This window comes from Typopeltis vanoorti, chromosome 2 (assembly GCF_054136105.1).
Source record: "Typopeltis vanoorti isolate ZY-2024b chromosome 2, IOZ_Tvanoo_1.0, whole genome shotgun sequence".
In the NCBI taxonomy this organism is placed as follows: Eukaryota; Metazoa; Arthropoda; class Arachnida; order Uropygi; family Thelyphonidae; genus Typopeltis; species Typopeltis vanoorti.
In genome coordinates, this window is record NC_143550.1 from 71,300,008 (window position 1) to 71,323,176 (window position 23,169).

The 23,169-nt window shown below is 37.3% G+C and overlaps 1 protein-coding gene across 1 annotated transcript in view; it reads right to left on the reverse strand.

Annotated features, from left to right (window-relative positions):
• kug (FAT atypical cadherin kugelei) overlaps positions 1-23,169 on the reverse strand; it is a 599,114-nt gene that overhangs the window by 169,884 nt on the left and 406,061 nt on the right. The window contains exon 24 of the mRNA XM_090401756.1: positions 19,932-20,075. Coding sequence (XP_090257882.1) covers positions 19,932-20,075 — 144 coding nt within the window. The remainder of the gene's footprint in view (positions 1-19,931; positions 20,076-23,169) is intronic.

A 23,169-nucleotide genomic window follows, 5' to 3' on the forward strand; every position in this document is an offset into this window, starting at 1 on the left:
CAGGCATGAACTAGAGACTTGCAATGGTGACTACGAGGATGTAGCAAGAAGAAAGATCCCTAGCAGATGATCTGATTGCGTTCGTACAGCAGAATTCCTCGCAAATCTGCAGGAACAGGTGTTGAAGAACCCTAGCATTGGAATTCGGGCTTTGTTTGTGGAGTTGCTAACTGTAGTCAAGCCCTGGATAACAAGGGTAGCCAATGGTAGGCCGTATGTATGGCAGCAGGATTCGGCCCCTTGCCACACCTCTGGGAAAAGTCAAAAATGGTTGTCTGAAAATTTCTACGACTTCACCAGTCCAAATGTTTGGCCTCCAAACTCCCCAGACCTTAACCCCATGGATTATTTTGTATGGGGCGCAGTTGAAAAAGACACCAATCGCACTTCCAGTAATACAAAAGCCCAGTTAATGGATAAAATTAAAACAGTTTTTGCGGCCCTTCCCAGGGAGACTGTAGCATCAGCTTGTTCGAGGTTCCGAAGCAGAATTGAAGCTGTGATCGATGCTAATGGTGGTTATTTTGAGTAAATCTTGTTGATAGTATTGTAATTAACTCTGCCTGTAATGTTTTTTTGTCAATTCATTAAATTTAATAGATACAAAGAAGATTTTCTTTTTCCTTACGAAACTGTCAAATTTATCCCGAACACCCTGCATAAGTTAGTAAGGGTGATTTTTATCAGATTAATTCAGAGGGGGATTATAAAGAATGGAAGGTAAGAATGGAAGAACCAGAGACCATACTTGGACTTTATGTAAGGGTTTGGTGAAGAGAGGTGTGAGGAGTAGATTTATTATATGGAGAATTGCAGGTGAATGGAACACATTACTGGAATATGTTGTTAATGTAGTGCTCGTTAAGGATTTTAAGATTCAGCAAGTAAATATGTCATCAGTTTAATAAATCTCCCAAGATGAGGCTACTAACTCCATGGAGGGTGTGGTAATAATAATATATTTTAAAATTTCCTGATTTGGACCTTTAACATAGCGGTGCAACTTACTGGTGATTTTTTTTTTTTTTTTGTTATTTATATCAGTTAAATTCTTTCCCAGTCACTGAATTAGAAAATAGCAAATTTTCTAATTCATGGAATGCATGCACAACCATTACCTAACTTATTTCACTCAGAAGCTCTCCAAGATCAAAGAAAAAAAAAATTCTTACAGCCTTTCTAAGTACATTCACACTTTTCAGGGGTTGATCTCGAAGTTTTCTCCCCCCTCCCACCTCCTGTCCATACACTGAAAGATTTCTTTTGAAAGTAGTGATGGAAACTTTGTATTCCTATTAAAATTATGATGAGAGATGCACCATTTATGCTTGTTTATATTACGAAAGTAGTTTATTATCTAACATTATGGTAGCTTATCTGAGGGGAAAAAAAAGGTGAAGACACCTCTTATCTCTCATAAAATAAACTCTAGACTTTTTCTGTAGAATAGCATAATAAAATACACCCTCACTAAAAGTAGACAGTCAATAAATTTAAATTGGTCATAAGATATAAGGGTTTAAAGAGGACAGAGGAAGAGATGTAATGAAAACACATTTTCTTTAATTCTTAAAAGGGATTATGATTTGTATTACTTACATTTAAAGTAATACTCAGATGTATGAATTTTCCATGTTTCTCTTATTCTCTAGGTTATTCTGACAGAAATATGAACTGCATATCTAGTATACTACTTTACTAAAGCTGCTCTTTTGTAATTGTAATTCATATTTATCAAACTTTGGCAGGTCATGCAACATAATGGATGCAACCATATATGGAAGGCTGAAATGTCTCGAGCTGATATATGTATATTCCACATATTCTTATCAACTTGAGTCATTTCCTTGGGTTATGCTGAGCCATACTCAAGATGATCTAAAACTCCTTCCCACAGTTTAATAGTAAAAGGAGAGAAATAGAGAAAGAAAGAAAGAGAGAGAGAGAGGGGGTAGAGAGAGTGAGATAGAGAGAGGCAAAGATACTTACTGACAACAGCTGTTCCAATTTGTCCAGCTAGAGAAATGAAGTGAATGACAGATAAAATATTAGAGATAAAGATAAAGAGAGAAATAGGTTAAGCATTTTGGTTACAGAGAAGTTAGGAAAAGAAAAAAAAAAAGAAAAAGAAAACATAGGTAAGTTTATGATTTGAAAAGCAGGTTTACAATGGTTCAAATGTAGTTATGATAACAAGAAAATTTTAGAAGTCTGATAATGACTAAAAAAAACTGTTTACAGTATGATATCTGACCATTTCCAGAAGAGGGGAAATATCTGATTCTTCAAAATATAATCTATATTTATATATATGTATTTTTTCATTTTGAAAATGGGTGGTAATTTTACTTGGTCTATAAATTGCCTCATTATCATTTAGACTTCACATTTTCTTATCATCATTGCTGCTGCTGCTATTATTATCAGAGTATTAATAACATATTTTCAGCAGTAACATGGCATACAGTATTCTTCAGCTAATATTCACATTGGATCAAATCTTTAAGAATAAGGAAAACTATACATTTCCATAGATTTCATTTTTTTTTTTTTTAATCTACCACACAGTAATGTATAATAATGCCTCTAAGTCAGCATATGTCATTTGAGATTAATTACATCTGGCAAGAAGGAATATCAGTAATCAATACTATTAAAATAAAATATTGTTCAAGTAACAAAAAAACAAAAAAAAGAAACTATAAAAAAAACTATAATTAGATCTAGTCAGATCCACATGAAGTGGACCACTCCTCAGCAGGGAAGCTCTAATAGTATAGTGGTAGTTGTAATTTTCTCCTACTATTAATGTTATGCTTATACTGGGTCACCATAGCCACTTTTCAGACATCAGGGATCATACCACTAGAAGGTAAGGCTGGCAACTAGCCAAGAGAGACCATATTTTTTGCTTCATCAACTATTATGAACTAAGATTCAATAATCAAGATTGCTATTCAACTGAGTTGCACTTCTGTGACCATTCTTTACTTGAGGAAATTGTATGTGTCACATACCAATAATAATAATAAATAAATAAATATATATATAATATAGCATTTGATAAACTTATTATACTGATACAAAACATATGCTAAATTTTCTGATAATTTACATATAACTTGAATTTTGCTTCACATATGATGAACTGAAAGAACTATTTAAAGAAACACATATAGACAGGCTTAGGCATTGATTGTTACTCATAAAAGTGATTCATGGTATAAACAACACCATAGGAAAATAAATAATTAATTTATTGAACTTACTAACATTTATCTGGATTTCCAATCAGCATCTTCAGAACAGAGATTATAGATGTGGTAAAAAATAACACTTAATTTGTTTGCTGTAGAAACAATTGAAATTGTAACTGAAAAAGAACAAATAACCTAACAAAAATGAAGTTAATTCAGAAAAGTCAGGCTAAATGTGGTCTTAGAATGATGGTCTCCTGCATTTTGTTAAAATTGTATTTGTTAAGGCTGGGGGAGTGTTCATAGCTAAGGCATTCCAAAACTGGTTTCTCAGGTCGATAGCAACTTCTATGCAGCACAGTGAGCCTTTACCATTTAATCCTGCGTGAAAGATATGTCCCAACATGCTTGGGACATATGTTTGTTTTTTATATGTTTTTTAAGGCATAAGTTAATAGATCTACCTGTCTGTTCACACATGTTGCTAGATGGATATGTGGCTTGAAAGTGGTACTGAGTTATATTTGCAAAGAACTTTCACCATCTTTCCTTAATATCTCAAATATAAGAGATGGGAATGATTTTGCCATGATCTTGTGTGTTATGTTAGTTGCAGGAAGGGTAAGAGAATGCAGTATTTCATCTATTTTACAAAGATTGTAATCCTTAGCTGAAAAAGTGTTGTGATGTAACATATTATACTACTACCTAGTAGTAGTAGTAGAATGGACTACCAGTCTTGGCTTGCCATACAGATGATCGTGGGCGTTCATCCATGATCAGGACATTCCATTCCTCCACACAGGATTAAATGGAAAAGGCCCAATGTGCTGCATAGAAGTTGCTATAGGCCTGAGAAACCAGCATTAGAATGCATTAGTCATGAACACTCTCCTGCCTTAACAAATACAATTTTACCAAAACTGTATTTGTATGTTTTACCAGAGCTATTTGTTCAACTGATGCAGTCCATTTTAGTACTTCTACTAGTAGAATGGACTGCATCAGTTGAACAAATAGTTCTGGTGCTGTGTTTAAGTGTTCAGAATATGCTGTACTGTTGGGAGAGGAGATGGTGTAATTGTTTATATAAGTACCTTCCAGTGCGTGTGTTTCCTATAAACAGAAAAAGATAATGAATTATTTGTAACTACTATGGCTAGGAAGAGAGGCTAGTTATTAGTTTCCTTCCTATATTGAAGTGTATTTTGAAATGTTTTAAAAGTCAAACAGCAAACATATTATTTACATAGTGTAACCAAATCAGTGGTTTATGTGATGAATGCTTGATTTTCTAAATATTCCATATAGAAATTAGCTAAAGGGAGGAAAAAGAGGGGAATCCAAAGCATTCCCATCTAGCTGTTTGTATATTTTTCCTTTCCATGAAAAATAAAAATCATCATCATCATCATCAAATTCCTGCCATGTACCCTCAAGGGGTATACAGGATATGATAGTACTACATGGAAAAAAAAAAAATTACATCATTACTAACTTCCTATCTACAATTTTCCTCCAAATCAGTCTGTTACTTGTCAAGACTCCAACATTATCAGATCTTATATTTCTATCGTCTAAGGCACTTTGTACCGTATCAATCCACCTATATATTGGTCTTCCTCTGGGTCGTTTTGCTGCCAACCTGGCAGAGAACACTTGTTTTGCTAATCTTTCTTCGCCCATTACTCTACTTGAGACTGGCTGCCATTCAAGAAGATTAGCCTCGTATTTTGTGTTGAATACTATGGCTACTCCTTTTCCTTGATTGTCATTGCCTGAATATAACATTTAGTATTTATTGCTGAGAAAGATCTCACCAGTTTTTGTCTTTTTTGTTTCAGTCACCCCTATTATGTCGATCTGGTACTTATCTAATTCCTCAGCTAGCTCCATTTCTTTGCCATTCAGGCTTCTTATGTTGATAGAACTGATCTTTAACTCTGGTGATGTTGAGTTGGGGTGTGTTTTCAGATTTGTTCCAGTAGCTGACTTTTTGCTGTTCACCCTGGTTCCCTGGCAAAAACAACGGGGGCATTGTTTAACCGGAACGAAGCCCCAGCTGGCATGAAATTTTGTCATGTTGTACCATAATTTTTTATTTTGGTTTAACCAATAAGAATACAATTTGGTCGGCTAAATCCCAAATCGCCAACCCATCCTCGTTCGTTCAGTATCCAAGTAGATACCCAACAGGGTGCACCACGAAACGGTAAGGATTGGACATTAGGAGGACCGACATTAGGTCAGAAGCCCTGGTCAGTTCTCCGCATTCCTTTAAAGGCTATGTGGAGGTCTCTCAGTCATACAACTTTGACCCTTAAGCACCCCTAAAATAAAATAAAACCCCTAAAGAAAAAGAAAAATTAAGGTCAATATTCCTGAGGAAGACAATTGTGAATAAGCTCAAGCATACATACACTGCTTGTAAAGAAGTCAACAGTACCACACCGTGAGGAACAAATAATCATCGCAACCACCTTCTTAAGACATAGGAGACCTCCTTTCACTGCAATTATTGCAGCAATTGTATACAATTATTGAAACATGGTATACCTTCCACAAGCATACAATAGTGATCAATGGGAATTTTGGACCGTTCTTATTCCAGGCATGTAATGAGATCCTGGACTTTTGCAGGGTGGACATTCCTTGATTTCACCCAGTTCTCCAGTTCATCCTACAGATGTTCAACAGGGTTTAGATTAGGGCTCTGTGGAGGCCAGTCAAGTGTAGTGACGTTCATGTCCACAAACTCCACAAACCATGAGTTACAGCAGCAGCTGTAGCTGCTGTAACTCATGGTTTGTGGTATGGTGCATTGTCTTGATATGGTGCATTGTCTTGATGAAAGTGACAATGATCAGTTACTTACACAGAAATGCTTCAAAGTAGAAGAATTGCATTGTCCAGAATATTCAGATACTTCTCAGAGTTCAATGTTTGTGGCACCAGGGAGGTCTGAGATCAAACCAGGAAAAGCAGGACAACAAACCATTACACCACCACTTTTGAATTTCATAGTTGGGATTACACACTGGTAAGAGATGTTCACCAGGCATCTGCCACATTCACACCTGTCCATCTGCTTGGTAGAGGATGTAGCATAATTTGTCACTTGATAATGCAGCTTTCCAAGCTTCTACATCCCACTGTACATGCTCTTTGCACCCCCCCCTGAAGATGATGCTGCATGTTGGTTCAGGTAATGTGGGGCTTGGAAACCCATGTTGTGAGCCCTGGTCAGGGCCGGATTAGACTTGCTGAGGCCCTAAGCTATACAAAACCCAGAGGCCCCCTACTGTTTTAAATTACATCAGCTGGTCTTTTTGTTTTTTTATTTGAGGCCCCGGCAGATTGTGAGGCCCTAAGCTGTAGCTTTTTTAGCTTATACATAAATCTGTCACTGGCCCTGGTCACAACATTGATTTTTGTGCAGATTTATGTTCTGGTTGATGCCAAGAACTCCGTATTCAATGTGTGGGCCGGCGAAGCAGTTTTTACATATTATCCTTCATAGCACTCTATGGTCACATTCAGTAAGTGTGGCGAGTTATTCACTGCAGTAGCAATTGCAGTTGACCCTGCACTTCCATCTTAGTATGGTATCACTGATTGTTGACCTGGAATTGCCCAATTTGTCAACAAATTTGCTGAATAGATAGGCCTGTAATATGGCATCCTATCAAAATGTCTCGTTCAAACTTGTCAGTTCCTTTCTAGGGAGGCTGAAGCCTGCTTTGCTTTCTTGAAAGTTATAGGATCACTTCATGATGAAGATGGCCCCAAAAGAATTTCAGAGGCTTTTGATGCAGCTGTTTTTCTTCTGATTCTGAGATATCAATGATGCTTATAACATATTAGCATTCATGGAAAACAACTGCTATTTTAGAGATATTTGTACCATAGAGTTACTATTAATTATTTACAAAAAAAGAAAAAAAAGGAATTATTATATTGATGACATTTTTGCTGTGGTGGCCTCACAATAAAGAAACTTTATCAATGTTTTAGCTACCATAAATACTTTGCATTCATGTATTAAATTCATTATGGACATTGAAGACAACAAATTATCCTTTCTAGACGTTCTTCTCATCCATCACCATCAGGTGATTTAACTATGTCAGTGTATTGAAAGCCTATTTTCATTGGATGCTACATTCTTCAGTAATCGACCTACCATCTTTCTCAAAAGACAGGAATTCTAAAAACTTTATTTCGATGTGCTGATACTATTTGTTCTATTCTGCATCAATTACAGGAAAAACTTTAAGCATCAAACATTATATGAAATTAAATGGCTTCTCAAAAAGGACTACATAAAATCTGTTTGACTCCTACAAATATAACTTAAATAACACGGAAACAGAAGAACAAGTTCCATTCCCATATATTTCAGGCATTTCAGAACCGATTTCCAGAATTCGGAAGAAATATAATTTAGTGGCTACTTTTATACCTATCAATAAACTATCAACTTATTTTCCCTTTTCAAATGCTCACTTCTGTCTCTCCCTGGTGTATACCAAGGAGACAGAGCAGCTCTCCATAACTTTTGTCATTTCTTGTGATTGCCATCTATCCTACTTCAAACAAAACTTTTGATTGACACTCAATTTCTATTGATGCTCAATAGAAAAGAGAATGCAAGAACACTGACCTTTTATTTACTGCAGGAAATCCAATAAATCTGGCTTGGCTTAACATGGAATAGACATAGTCCACAATATTCTTTGGTCTGAAACTCGCATACTTCATCAATGTTGGTACAAATTTGAGTGTTTGTTTAAAGAGAGTGCTGAGGCTTTGCTTAACTAATTGAACTTGAATCCAAACAACTGCCTATCTTTATCTAAAATATGGGAAGACTAATCAGAATAACATATTTTATAATAGTAATCAAGTGCAGTGACATGTATAAGAAGAGCTCCTGATTGAGATAAGTTTTCTAGGAATAATTAAATATATATGCATAATTATTTGAGTAAGAGAGGCTGTAAACGTTGTGCGCTACCGGTTTTATAACTGTGGAGGATTTTTTTTTGCCAAAACTTAATTACGAAATCATTATTATTAGACTTAGTAACCTGCAAAAAATGGCAGCAGCATTGTCATTCCATGACTGTAATTTAGATTTCAGTCGTTTCGTTAAGTGTGAGATCTGTTATATGTATTCTTTCGATTACATAAATGATTTGTGGATATTTGGTGAAGATGGAAGGAGGGTATGTGTGTGCAAAGTGTGACCTGAACGAGGAATTGATGAATGCAAATCTGAAATTGATGACAAAAAGTGTTAGTAGCGAGATTGTCATGTGGAAAATAAATGCACATTTGAAAGAGAAGGATGGTGAGAAAGAGAGAGGCGAAAAAATGTTAAAAATCAATTAAAAAAAAAAGAGCAATTTGAAAACTGTAACAGATGTTAAAAGGGACAAAAGTGAGGTGAGAGTGGTGGAAGAAAACAAAATTGAGAGAACGAATGAAACTAGAAATGGCATGACGCAGATATTGAAAGTGAAAGAAATTGAAAGAATGGATGATAGCGAAAGTTCGACGCATGTTGGACTAAAAGTACAGAAACAAAGAAAGATGAACGAATGTGAAAATGGGAAGAACGATAGCGAAAATTGGATGCATGTTTGACAGGAAGTACGGAAACAAAGAACGAAGAATGAGAGTGAAAGTGAGAAGAGGGGGGTCGAGAGTTAGAAAGATTGAATGATAGAGAGAATGTGTTGCAAGATTCGGAAGTTGAATTGGATTGGATGAGACAAGAAATGAAATGGATGCAGAATGAAATTAGGAAAATTCGGGTAAAAACTATTAAAATAAATAATGATGGCATGAAAGAGTTAATGAAAGATGAGCGAGTGACGTTGTATGGCGACTCCATTATTAAAGGTGTGCTGTAGGATAGAATGCACAAGGTATGTTTTCCAGGCGCTAAAATGAGTAGAGTGATTGAGGCATTGGATATGAGGCAGGAGCAAGCAAATGAGTTAATAGTATTAATAGGTAAGAATGATTTGAGAGAGGACAAAGAGTGTGTCAGAATGGATATCAGGAGGAGCTGCTTAGAAGGATAAAAGAGAATAGTGTGACAGGAAGGGTAGTTAGTGTGTTGCCTAGGTATGACTGTGGTGAAATGAGGCAGAGAGCAAGGATTGTGAATGATATGCTGGCTGAAATGTGTGAGGAGATGGGAGTACAGTTTGTTAATGTGTGGAATGAGTTTGAGGGACGAAGTGAGCTGTATGGGAGCAAATGGACTGCAGTTGAGTGGTTATGGTGTGAGTCACGTGGAGAGACTGCTGCTGGTAGGTAGAAAAGTGAATAGAGAGAATGAATCAGATCGAGTGGGAAGTGATGTGGAAGAGCAGGAGAGTATGACAGGAGAGATTGAAGAGGCGGTTATGAATGGGGAAGTGAGTGGTATGAGTATAGAAAATGAGAGAATGGGTGTGCAAAAGGAGCAGGGAAATGGAAAAGCTCAGGGTGGACAGGGATACATAGCATGAGAAAGGTGGATGCTCCAAGAGGAGGTGAACATGTGTAGGCAGGAAAGGAATGGGATGACTAGAGATCAAGAGGAAACAGTTGGAATTGAAAGGGTTTTAAAATGATGAAGCAGAAAGGGAAATGGCCCCAGTCGAGCATGGAGAGATTACATCGAGTGAGTGGTATCAGTTGAACTAGCTGTAGATCCAGAAATGAGCTGTCGTGTTTGTAAACAAATGCTAGAAGTATAAGATAAACAGTTGCAAGGTAACATGGTTGCATTAATTGCGTCTGTTCACCCAAAGATTGTCGGAATAAGTGAGACATGGTTGGAAGAGGATGACATCTTGACAGGAATAGAGATGGAAGGGTATGATGTGTTTCGTGAGGACAGAAGGGGTAAAAAGGGAGGGGGAGAGTGCTATTGATGATAGAGAAAGAGTTATGTCCATACAAAGTAGAGATGCAAGAGGGAAATAGTGCCACTGGTTTTGAGGCAGTATGGTGTGAGATAGAGGTGAATGGAATCAAATACTTGGTGGGATGTTGTTATAGACCAGGTAATGTGGATGATGGTGATAATGAAATGTACAATCAAATTAGCCAAGTAAATAAGAAAAGAGTGATCATTATGGGCAATTTTAATTATGGCAATATAGACTAGAATGATGAGATAGCAACTGGAAGTAAAGAAAATGAGTTTCTTGAGTTTTTGAGGGATAACTACCTCAGACAGTATGTAACAGAGGGCACACAAGTATTAAGGGTCTCAGATTTGGTCATCTCATCAGAGGATGTAATTATAAATGAGATGTCAAATCATCCACCAATTGGTGAGAGTGACCAAGTGGTGATTACCTGGGTGGTTGCCAGCAGTGTGACGACCCCTGTGAGAAAAGGGTATATGTGGAACTACAAGGGGGAGGGGTGATTATGAAGAGCTCAGAAGACAGCTTGCGAGTGTAGTGTGAAATGAGGAGTTAGATGGAAAAGAGATCGATGCAGCTTGGGGGATTTTCAAAAACTATCTAGTAGATTCAATGTCTAAATGTATTCCAAGGGCGAGAAGGTTAAATAAGGTTGGTGTGAGAGGGATGAATAAAGAGATTAAGCATGCAATACAGAGAAAAAGAGCATTGTGGAGGCAGCATAAGAGAAGTGGAAATAACCAATTTCATGAGATCTACAAAGACCAGGCAAGGAGGGTAATTTGGTTGGTGAGAGTAGCTGAAGAGAAATATGAACAGCAGTTAGCTAATGAAGCTAAAAAGAATCATAGGGAGTTCTTTCGATATGTAGCCAGCAAAAGAAAGAATGATTATGGAAGGATGACATTGATTGGAGAAAATGGTATAAAGACAGCCATTGCAGAATGTGTGGTGGAGATACTTAATGAGCAGTTCATAAAGATCTTTCATTCTTGTGAATGTGACTTCATGGAGGGATTGAGAGCAGTTGATGATGGGGAGTTGAGACTGACTGTAAGTGAGCAAAAGGTGTTTGGGGAGTTGAGTAAACTAGATGTTAATAAGGCTGTGGAACTTGATAATATATCACCACGTATTCTGAAAGAATGTGCCAGGGAGTTGACACCTGCCTTGGCATATTTTTTTAATATGAGTCTTGCACTCGGTCAAGTTCCTAAGGAGTGGAAGGAGGGCAAGATTGTGCCACTTCATAAAGGAGGTGATTGAACTCAAGCATCAAAATATAAGCCTATCTGTGTGTCAGGTGTTGTGGTTAAGTTGTTGGAGAAGCTTGTGAGAACTAGGATCCAGAGTTAGGTTCATAACAATGGTATTATCTTAGATGGACAGCATGGATTTGCTAAAGGGAGATCGTGTTTTAGTAATCTACTTACTTATTACAATAAAGTGACTGCTTCCTTGGACAGAGGAAAAGGATACACAGTAATATACTTGGATTTCGCAAAGGCTTTTGATAGAGTACCTCATGATAAGTTCACAGTCAAACTAGAGCAGATGGGGTTGGATATTAGATTGGTGCATTGGATTGGAGACTGGCTATCTGATAGGTATCAACAAGTTGTGTATGGGGGAGTGATATCCAGGAAAAGGAAAGTCACTAGTGGAGTGCTTCAGGGGTCTGTTTTAGGACCATTGCTGTTTAACTTGTATATTAATGATATAGGTGAAGATTATTTGGATGAAGATATTCAGTTGTTTGCAGATGATGCAAAGTTGGGATGAACCATGAAGTGTAGTGAAGATGTTGTGGCCTTACAGGAAGACTTGAATAGATTAAGTGATTGGGGATGTGAATTCAATGTTGCAAAATGTAAAGTTTTAAAATTTGGAAAACAAAGATGGGATGCAGAATTTATGCTTGGTGAGAATATATTGTTGGAAGTAGAGGAAATAAGAGATCTGGGAGTGATAGTGGATAAGGATCTAAAATTTAGGGGACACATCGCCAAAATTGTGAAGACAACACAAAGGCTTCTGGGAATGATGTGGAGGACACTGACGTGTAGAAGTAGGGAGATTCTTGTTCCGTTGTATAAGGCTTTGATTAGGCCACACATGGACTATTGTGCCCAGATTTGGTCACCGTGTTTTCAGAATGATGAAGAGATGTTGGAAAGGGTCCAAAGGAGACTGACTAAAGGTAGTTTCTGACCTCTGGAATATCAAGTATGAGGAAAGATTGAGAAGATGTAATTAGCAGAGTCTGGTGGACAGGAGGAAGAGTGGAGATATGATAGAAACCTACAAGTTGGTAAGGGGTTGTTATAGGATCAATGCTCTATGATGTCACCTTTTTTTTTTGTACGTGTGTCCGTCAAACTCTGCAATCTGAATTCATTCAACTAATATTCCAGAGTCCTGATATTACTTTGGTTATTCGTTTCTAGATTCCACATTACGATGAAAATGAGGTGATTAAATTTGAGCACAATAGTCCATGTGTCTGACTAAAGCCTTATGCAGAGGTACCATCACCTTGTCCCTACAAGGCTGTACTTCTTATACAAATGATGTGCTGAATTCCAAAGGCACACCTTAAAGTATGCCTTTGGAATTTTAGTTCACTGTCAGCTATCACTCCAAGATACCAAATCTCATCCTCTTCAAGGTGCTGCATCACAAAGTGTAGCACTTGCATTTATTAATACTAAAACTTATTCAAGCTAAAAGTCAGTTCAAATCTTCTTGTAGAGAATTAACATCAGTCAGTAATAATCCCAATATATTTTGTTGCAACACTGTTTGGTTTCTCTTACTTTAGAATCTGTTTTGCAGGAGATGACCATCTTGCTTCACTTAGAATAATCCCTACTAAAGGTGGAATATAATCAACTGCAATCAGTTCAAGGTCAGAGGTCACAGAAGAAAGCTGAAAACTAGTGTCTTTAATCTGGAATACTGAATGAAATGAGCACAAAACATCAGAAAATGTGCAATAATAACATACAAGAAGAATGGCAGTTCCATATCAAAGAACCAGATGAATTTTTTTTTAACAAGATGCATGTAGCAATAGGGGAATGGAATTTCTAGAATTCTTGAGGGACAAATGTCTTAGGCAACATGTAACGGAGGGAACAAGAGGTTCAAAAGTTTTGGATTTGGTTATAGCATCAGAAGAGTTGATAATAACTGAGTTGACGTCTCTCCCACCAGTTGGAGAGAGTGACCATATGGTGTTGACTTGGAAAATGAATAGACATGCAGGAGTATCAAAGAGACGGGAACTTATGTGGAATTATAAGGCAGGTGATTATAATAGTCTTAGACGTCAACTTCGGGAAGTTTCATGGAGGGAGAAATTGGAAGGCCGGGATATCACCAGTGCGTGGGAAATTGTGAAAGAATATTTGTTATCAGCAATGGTAAGTTGTATACCACGAGTGAAGAAGAGGACGCAATTTGGAGTAAAGTGGATGACAAACAATATTAAACAGGAACTGCATGCGAAAAAGAGGCTATGGAAGAGATATAAGGAGACAGGTGAAGAGATGCATGAGGAATATAAGACACAGGCCAGAAGAGTGACTTGTATGGTAATGAAAGCGAAACTGGAATATGAAAGGAGATTGGCCCTAAGATCCAAAGAAAATCGTAGGGAATTTTTTAGCTATGTGGCCAGTAGGAGGAGAAATGACTGTGGAAGAATGATATTGTGGGATAAAAATGGGAACAGAGTGACTGATGCAGAGGACATAGTGGAATTGTTCAATGAACACTTTATTGGAGTATTTCATCCTAGAGGAGTCAGTTTTAATGCTAGAGGGATAGGACTGGTTCGAGGTCTGGAGGTACAGGAGGAGCGTGTGTTTCAGATACTGAATACTCTGGATGTCAGTAAAGCTGTGGGACTGGATGGTATTTCACCACGAGTTTTGAGAGAATGTGCTAGGGAATTGACAGTACCTTTAACGTGGCTTTTCAATGAAAGTCTGGCTTTGGCAAAGGTGCCCAGGGAATGGAAGGAAGGTAAGATATTGCCATTGCATAAGGGTGGTAACAGACTGGAAGTGTCTAATTATAGGCCAGTCTGTGTGTCATCAGTAGTTGTTAAGATCTTGGAGAAAGTAGTGAGGGACCGTATACAGCATTGGGCAGATGAGGGTAATGTTATCTGTGAGAATCAACATGGATTTGTTAAAGAACGCTCTTGTTTTAGCAATATGCTAGCCTTTTATAATAAAGTTACAAGAACATTAGATGAGGGAAAGGCATATACTGCAATTTTCTTAGACTTGGCAAAGGCATTTGACAGGGTGCCACATGATAAGCTGATATTTAAGTTGCAGCACATGGGTCTGGATGTCAGATTGGTCAACTGGATTCAGGATTGGCCGTCTGATAGGTATCAGAGAGTTGTGTATGGTGGAGTAGTTTCCAGGAGGCAGAGGGTTACAAGTGGGGTCCCACAGGGCTCAGTACCAGGACTTATATTGTTTAACCTTTATATCAATGACATAGCCAATGGATTGCAGGGGGATATTCAGTTGTTTCCGGATGATGCGAAGCTGGGAGGGATTATTAGTAATAGTGCAGATGTGGTAGCCCTGCAAGAGGATTTAAATAAGCTAGATAGATGGGCAAATGAATGGGGGAGGCGGGTGTCAGTTTAATGCAGCAAAATGTAAGGTCTTGAGGTTTGGGAAACATCGATAGGATGCTGCATACTCTATGGGAGGAGTTATACTGGAGGAAGTAGGGGAGACAAGAGATCTGGGGTTGATTATTGATAGAAACCCGAAGTTTAGGGGACATATTGCAAAGGTGGTGAAGGTAACACAGAGGATTGCTGCTATTATGAGAAGGACACTGACCTGCAGAGATAAGAGGGTTATCATTCCGTTGTATAAGTCTCTGATCAGACCACACTTGGACTATTGTTCTCAGATTTGGTCCCCAGGATTTGAAGGGGATAAATTAACTGTGGAAAGGATATAAAGACGGATGACAAAGATGGTTTCAGGACTGTACAAGGATAGTTATGAGGATCGGCTGAGAGAATGTGGACTGCAGAGTTTGGTGGATAGAAGAAGGAGAAGTGATATGATTGAGACTTTTAAACTGTTGAGAGGTGTTTACAGGGTTGACACTGGGGAGTTCTTTCGCTTGGTTGATCAGCGGGAAGGAGTGATGACAAGAGGCCATCCCTGGAAGTTACGAAAGGAAACTGTGAGCAAGAGGGTAAGGAGTGGTTTCTTTGTGTGGAGGGTGGTTGAGCCGTGTAATGCATTGCCTGATGGAGTGGTGGGAGCAAGAACGGTCAGTGAGTTTAAAGAGTGGTATGATAGACTTTGTGTTTCTCAGGGGGGGGGACCTCCCCTCGATGAGTCTTGACAGACTTTATGTCTTAGGAAGGACCTCCCTCGAATAGTCTTTTGACTCCTTGGAGGCCTGAATAATATTAATAATAATAATGAAACAGACATCTATTCAGCAGTTTTTATTTATGTTTAGCTAATTAATATAGTCACAAGTTGGTTCATAAGTCATAAACACATTGATAAACTAACCTAAAGTAAGTATTTTTGCTATGCAAGGTACAACTTTTGGATATGAGATTGCTGGGTTTGAGATGGGAGGAGAGTCTCATAAGGTTTATACCTGACTTTGGAGAAGAGAACAAAATAAATTATATATTTAGTTTAATCCTTTATCCAAGTGTAAGCAAATAAAGTTTGCACATGAAGTATCTTCAGGACTATGACAAATTGTGGCAAAGGTGGACTGATTTCATATCACTTGCCTTAGTATCCCATAATGCAAAGCACATCTCCTTTCAGACATGTATATATGTATTATGGGAAGGGTCACTACCCAGACTGGTTTCCACCTTGGTATCACCTCAGGGTCTGGCTCCCACTGAAGAGACCTCAATAAAGGTTGAAATCGGTCTGGGTAGTGACCCTTCGCATAATGCATAGCATTATGTCCATAGCATTAGGTCCTTCCTGAGACTTTATGTCTTAGGAAGGACCTCCCTCGATGAGTCTTTTGACTCCTTGGAGGCCTGAATAATAATAATAATAATAATAATTATACATGTCTGCAAGAAGATGTGCTTTGCATTATGGGATATTAAGGCAAGTGATGTGAAGTCAGTCCACCTTTGCTACGAGTTGCCCCAGTCCTGAAGATACTTCAGGCACAAACTTTGTTTGCTTACATTTGGATAAAAGATTAAACTAAATATATAATTTATAGTCTAACCAAGTGAAAAAAACTTCAAACAAGAGAACAAAATATTTCAAAACAGCTCTCAGGTCAGTGAAATCTTTATCAAATCTGTTAATGGAAGACAAATATAAAGAATTCTAGGCAAAGTATCATCTTTTTAAGAAATGCAATACCTAGGCAACACTTAAGCCAAAAGTTGTATTCTCATAAGATGTCACTTTTGAAATTCTATAGTTTCAATATATTTGGCTGAATAAAGGGTAAATATTTAATATTCTTTCTTTAAATAGCATTACTTGGACAAATGAAGCCTTAAAGTTCTTTGTCAAAATTATTATTATTATTTTATTATAAATGTTCCTATAGGGAGTACAAGGATTCATTACAATAAATCCTTATAATTTCAAGAATGTTTCCCTTAAATATTAGGGTCTTATCAGCCATCATTCCAGATATGTCCTCTACCTCATGTAAGATATCCCCATCAAGTACATACTCTACATCCCATCCTTTCTGTCTGAATTTTAAAGCTTTGTGCTTTGCAACATTGAAGTGGTAACCTCACTTAATTGTCCATTCATCCAGTTGCACCCAACTTTGCATCATCTGCATGTTCTCACTCATTCCTTTCCTGATACTATTAACATACAGGTTAAATAGCAATGGTGCTAAAACATGCCCATGAGGCATACTTGCCTCATGGTGACGTGTGTGTTTTGCTCCCCCCCCTCCTCATACACATTGCTGACACTTATCAGACAAAGACTAGCCTTTGATCCAATGCACTAACCTACTATCCAAACCCATGTGATGGCTGCATTGTGAAACAGTCTCCCACCTGCTGTGTTTCCCAAGGTATACAATTTACTTGGAAAAAATGGAGTAAAACCAGGTTTAAAATTGCTTGGTATCTTTAACATGGGTGGATAATTTGTTAATAGGTGTATAAGTGGCTGTTAGAATATATTTCTTTAGAATTCTCAAAATTGGTTCTGAAATCCCGGAAATGTAAGGAATTGGAACTCGACGTATTGAATCTTGGTTGTTATGTGTTGGTTTGTAAGAATCGAAAAGATGTTGTGTACTCTTTTCGGAGAAGCCATTTAGTTTCATGTGATGTTTGATAGTTGAAAGTTCGTTCTGTAATAAATGAGAAGTTGAACAGTTGGTTTTGGCTCATCGAATTAAACATTTTGTGACTCCTGTTTTTTGACAAGGGTGATGAGCAAATTCTTTGAGAATATAACGACCTGTGAAAGTTGGTATTCTTACAACAACAGTTTATAGAAACCAACTTTCACAGGTCATTATATTCTCAAAGAATCTGCTCATCACCCTTGTCAAAAAAACAGGAGTCACAAAATGTTTAATCCGACGAGCCAAAACTAACTGTTCAACTTCTCATTTATTACAGAAGGAACTTTCAACTATCAAACATCACATGAAACTAAATGGCTTCTCCGAAAAGAGTACACAACATCTTTTCGATTCTTACACAAACCAACACATAACAACCAAGATTCAATACATCGAGTTCCAATTCCTTACTACATTTCCGGGATTTCAGAACCAATTTCGAGAATTCTAAAGAAATATGATCTAACAGCCACTTATAACACCTATTAACAAATTATCCACCCAGTTTCCTTCATCTGAAAATAAACGCTCAACCTTGTCTCTACCTGGTGTGTATCAAGTTCCTTGTAATTGTAATCTTTCTTACTTTGGACAAACTGGACCATAGAAAAAATGGTCCAGATGCTCTTAAATTCTTTTTTCCATAGAAAAAAGAATTTAAGAGCATCAGTCATCAATTCAACACAACAAACCTGAGAAATCTGGATTAGCTCAGCATGGATTAGAAACAAACCACAACATCCTTTGGTCCAAGACTCTCCTCCTACACAGATGTCGCTACAAATTTGAACGTTTATTTAAAGAAAATGTAGAGGCATTACTTCAATGTCCTAACTTGAATCGTAATGACTGTATATCTATATCAAAAATTTGGGAAAGTTTAATCAGGATAACACATTAATTTTTTTTTTTAATCAGTGTAATGTTATTTAAGATCATTATATGAATTTCTGAATTAATATCTTTAATTATGATTTTTTTTTTAAATGTTTACTCTTCTAATACTTAGCGATATCACATCATGCGGCACGTTCTATGTATGAATGATCAATTGTTCGTATTCCACTTTGTTTTTTTAAAACTATTCCTATGTAGCCACTGAAGATGGTCTGTAATATTCAGACAAATATTTGGCAAATTAAACATTATTCTTGTGCTAACGTGTATATATTTCTAATGGGACCATGTGATAGGCTGATATTTGAGTTGCAGCATATGGGTTTAGATATCAGGTTAGTGAACTGGATTCATTATCTGATAGCTTTAAGAGAGTTGTGTATGAGAGAGCATGGTATCAAGGAAGCAGAAGTTACAAGTAGGGGAGGGGGTCACACAAAGCTCAGTACTAGGATATTGTTAACCTTTAGATCAATGACATTGTCAATGGATCGTAGGGGGATATTCAGTTGTTTGCAGATGATGTGAACCTGGGAAGGGTTATTAGTAATAGTGCAGATGTAGTAGCCTTGCAAGAGGATTTGAATAAACTGGACAGATGGGCAAATGAATGGGGATCAGTTCAATTCAGTTAAATGTAAAATCTTGAAATTTGGGATATATCGATGGGAAGGCAAGGGATCTAGGGATTGATTGATAGAAATCTGATATTCAGGGAACATATTGCAAAGATGGTGAAGGTAACCCAGAAGATTGCTGCAATATGAGAAGGACACTGATCTGCACAGATAAAAGAGTTGTCATTCTATTGTATAAAGCCCTGATCAGACCACACCTGGAATATTCTACTCAAATTTGGCTCCAAGGATTTGAAGGGGATAAATTAGCCATGGAAAGAGTGCAGAGACAGATAACAAAGATATCAGGACTATACAATATTATGAGGATAGGCTGATAGAATGTGGACTGCAGAGTTTGATAGATAGAAGGAGAGGTGATATGATTCAGACTTTTAAACTGTTGAGAGGTAGTTACAGGGTTGATATTGGAGAGTTCCTTGGGAAGTTGCAAAAGGAGGTCATGAGCAAGAAGGTAAGGAGAGGTTTCTTTGTATGGTAGCACATTCCATGGTTGAATCATGGAATGCGTTACCTGATAGAGTGGTGAGAGCATGAACGGTCAATGGGTTCAAGGAGTGGTATGATAGACTTTGTGTTTTCTAGGGTGGGCCTCCCATGATGAGTTTTGTAACTTCATGGAGGCCTGAATCATAATCATCATCATAATAATAATATAATCATGATGAACAACTTTCAGCTAAAAAAAAGCAACACTAATATCTTGCCATTGTTAGATGATGACTGAAATGCAAACAACACTGACTGATACTATAAAATCCTCTGAGAAAAATGACATCTACAAATTTTAAACTGTTTAACATTTTAAATCAGAAAAAAAAAAGCCAAGTTATATCATAGCTGTTCTGTCAAAAGAAGTAAAAAACTAGCAAATAAACTATAATCTCAGTACTTACTTGTATAGTAGTAGTGTAATTATTCTTATTAAACTGGGGAGGATTATCATTTACATCTGACACTTCCACATTGACCATAGCTGTAGAAGAGAGGGGAGGTAATCCACTATCTTGGCACTCCACTTCAATAATATAACTAGAAATCTAATAATTTGAAAAATTTTATAAATTTATTTTTATATTACTAGCATTTGGCTCTCTACTTAATAATACATAACTACGTATTTTATTTATCTTATTAGTAATATCAGAACTTACAAAATTCAGAAAAAAAAGTATTGCTGTTTAATTTTTAATTTAATCTATTTCATTATTGGAAGGGACACATATGTTCATAACTATTAATTGAAATCATAGAATCTAACAATGAAAAAATACCTATTAAGTTTTGACAGTCTGAATTACAGAGATAGAGAATAATCTTATAGGGAAAAGATCAACCTTTCTCTGCATTCAGAAAGAGAGTTTATATATGAATTAATTGTTAAATATAATAATTACAAGATTGAAGAAAACAGCAAAGTCAATTTTAGGATCATTGTTCATGTGGTTATAGTCCCTTAAACAGGAAAATCTCTTCATTTATTCCTGCCCTTCCCTATTGGAAGAGGAGATAATGTGGCTGCTATGTTGAAAAGTGGATCATGATGCTGTTGCCCTGCTCAACCATGAATTGATTCCTTTCATTCCAGTGTTGGCGGAATTAGAGCAAGGGTGTTGTTCTTCCTATGAGGATGATGATGCTCATGGAGCAGGCAGCTTCTCACCTTTTGTTTAAAGATTGTATACAGGTGTTCAGCTGTCTCTCTCAGTAAAGGTATTGTACTACTGGCTCTTGTGTGCTGAAGGCAAAAGCTATATATCACTGCTTTCATAACAATGAAGAGATAAAGACTGAATAGTTTCTTAACAGTATATGTACAAGACTGAGATATTTTTCTTCTGAATGTAGATGGCTGCAGGTTAGTCCTGAAATTTCCCAAGATGACAGATAGTTTGCTATTAACAGGACACTCCAGGCAGACATATCAGACTGTTCTAATTTGGTCACAGAAGAGACCAAATTTTCTGAAATTTTCTTTCAGAAAATTTCAGAAAAAGAAAGAATTTTCTGAAAATTCATATTAAACTTATGCAGGTTGGTATGGGTGGAGAGGACATTGTTCCACATTCTCCACTGCATGTCATTATTAGCTTTTTAAGGGCTTTACTTGAGTATGGTAGATCCCAATTAATGGAAGTTTGATGAGCTGATGAAGGGTTCTCTGGTGAAGCTACCTGAAGTGCCTGTTAGATTTCATATACTTTGTGCATACTGAAAAGTTGAGTGCCACCATAGTATGACCAGGTTACAAGACATATGTATGCATTAAGCTTTTTGTCAGTGTTCTTTTTGTTGTTGTCAAAAGCCTGCTTCTGATGTGATTTCTGGACTGACCTTCTGAAGTGCAGATTTGATATGTCAATCAGTTCGGCTTGGTCCTCATATTCCAGTGTTGTAGGGATTGGGGAAAGCACCATATGAGATAAGATATCTCCTAAGATTCTCACAATATGCCAACTCCATGCAGGAAAAGACAGCTGCTTGTCTGAGGTGGAACTTCTTATCATGCTATTGTGGAAGGCTCCTTCAGTATTTCAGGAAGTGGGACAGCTTTCACTGTGTGTGTGTGTGTGTGTGTGTGTGTGTGTGTGTGTGTGTGTGTGTGTGTGTGTGTGTGTGTGTGTGTTGTAGATCTAGCCTTTTTCACTTTTAGGAAGAGAAGACATATTCTATGGTATGTTTATGAAGCTTTATGTGACATTGAAGAGAAGAACAGGGTATGAAAGGTTGTTACCTTGTAGTCAACTGATACTAAGCCCTGCCCTCCCTTGTGAAGAGGTAGACAGAGACTGTTGTAGGATAGCCAAATGGTTTTATTCCACATAAATCTATAGATTTATGACTTTTCAGTGTATGCTAGAGCATGCCATCAGCTATTTGGTGGATGATTATTACTCTCTGTTGGATAGATGAACTGGCTCATATTCTTGCCCATTTTCCTAGTATTTGTTTGAAATGTTTTTTCATTAGGGTGTCCCAATTTCAACAGAAATTGGGACACCCTAAGTAATATGTTTCCAAGGTCAAGTCGAAGATATTTGCTCTCATAATGAGACTAGTGGCCAGGCATAGGTGATAAAGTTGCCTTTGCAGTTGTCCCATCATACTCTGGTGGTTTTGTGTATATTTAGTTTTTTGTTTCTAGTAGCTGCATAGTACAGTTGATATGCTGTTTGGTTGTGTGAGTAGTCTTCCTCCTTACAGACTACAACAGTGATGCCATTAGCATAGGCTCAAGGTCTGTGCTTATAGTAAGTGGTCACAGGGTAAGCTATGCTGAGTGGAGTATTAATCTGCATAGGAAAGCTCTGAGTAAAGCAAGCTCAATAATGCACAGTTTTATTTTATTCCTCTTTGTTTGACATAGATGTAGTGCATCTGTTGTTTATATTTATTTATTATTACTGCCCCCTCCATGGAGTTGACAGACTCCATTCTGGGAGGTTAATTCAACTGATTTAACATATTTATCATATAGAAACTTAAAATCTATAACACTAATTGCATTAACAACACACTCTGATAATGTGTTCCATTTACTGACAATTCTCTATGGAAAAAATCTACTTCTCACCCCCCCCCTCTTCACCACACTTTTACATAACTTCCAGGAATGACCTCTAGTTCTTCCCCTTTCACTTTCTACTTTTTTTATAATCTGCTCTGGTTTAATCTCATAAAATCCTCTCACTAACTTAAATGTCTCTATCATATCATCTTTCTTTCTCCTATCCACCAAACTCTGCAATCCACATTTCTTCAACCTCTCTCCATAGCCAGCATTCCAAACTCCTTAGTCACTTATCTTTGAACCCTCTCCAATGTCTCCACATCACACTGAAAACCAGGTAACCAGATCTGAGCAAAATAGTCCAAGTGTGGTCTGACCAGTGCCTTATACAGTGGCACAACCACTTCCTTATCCTTACATGTTAGAGTACTTCTTATCATAGCAGCACTACGATGTGCAGCCTTTGCAAAACTAGCAATATGCTCTATAAACTTCAATCTGCTGTCAAATATCACTCGCAAATCCCTAATCTTATCCACTTCCTGCAGTACGGCACCATCAATATAGTACACAGCCTTATATTTCTGCACTCCGAAATGCAACACCTTGCACTCATTGATATT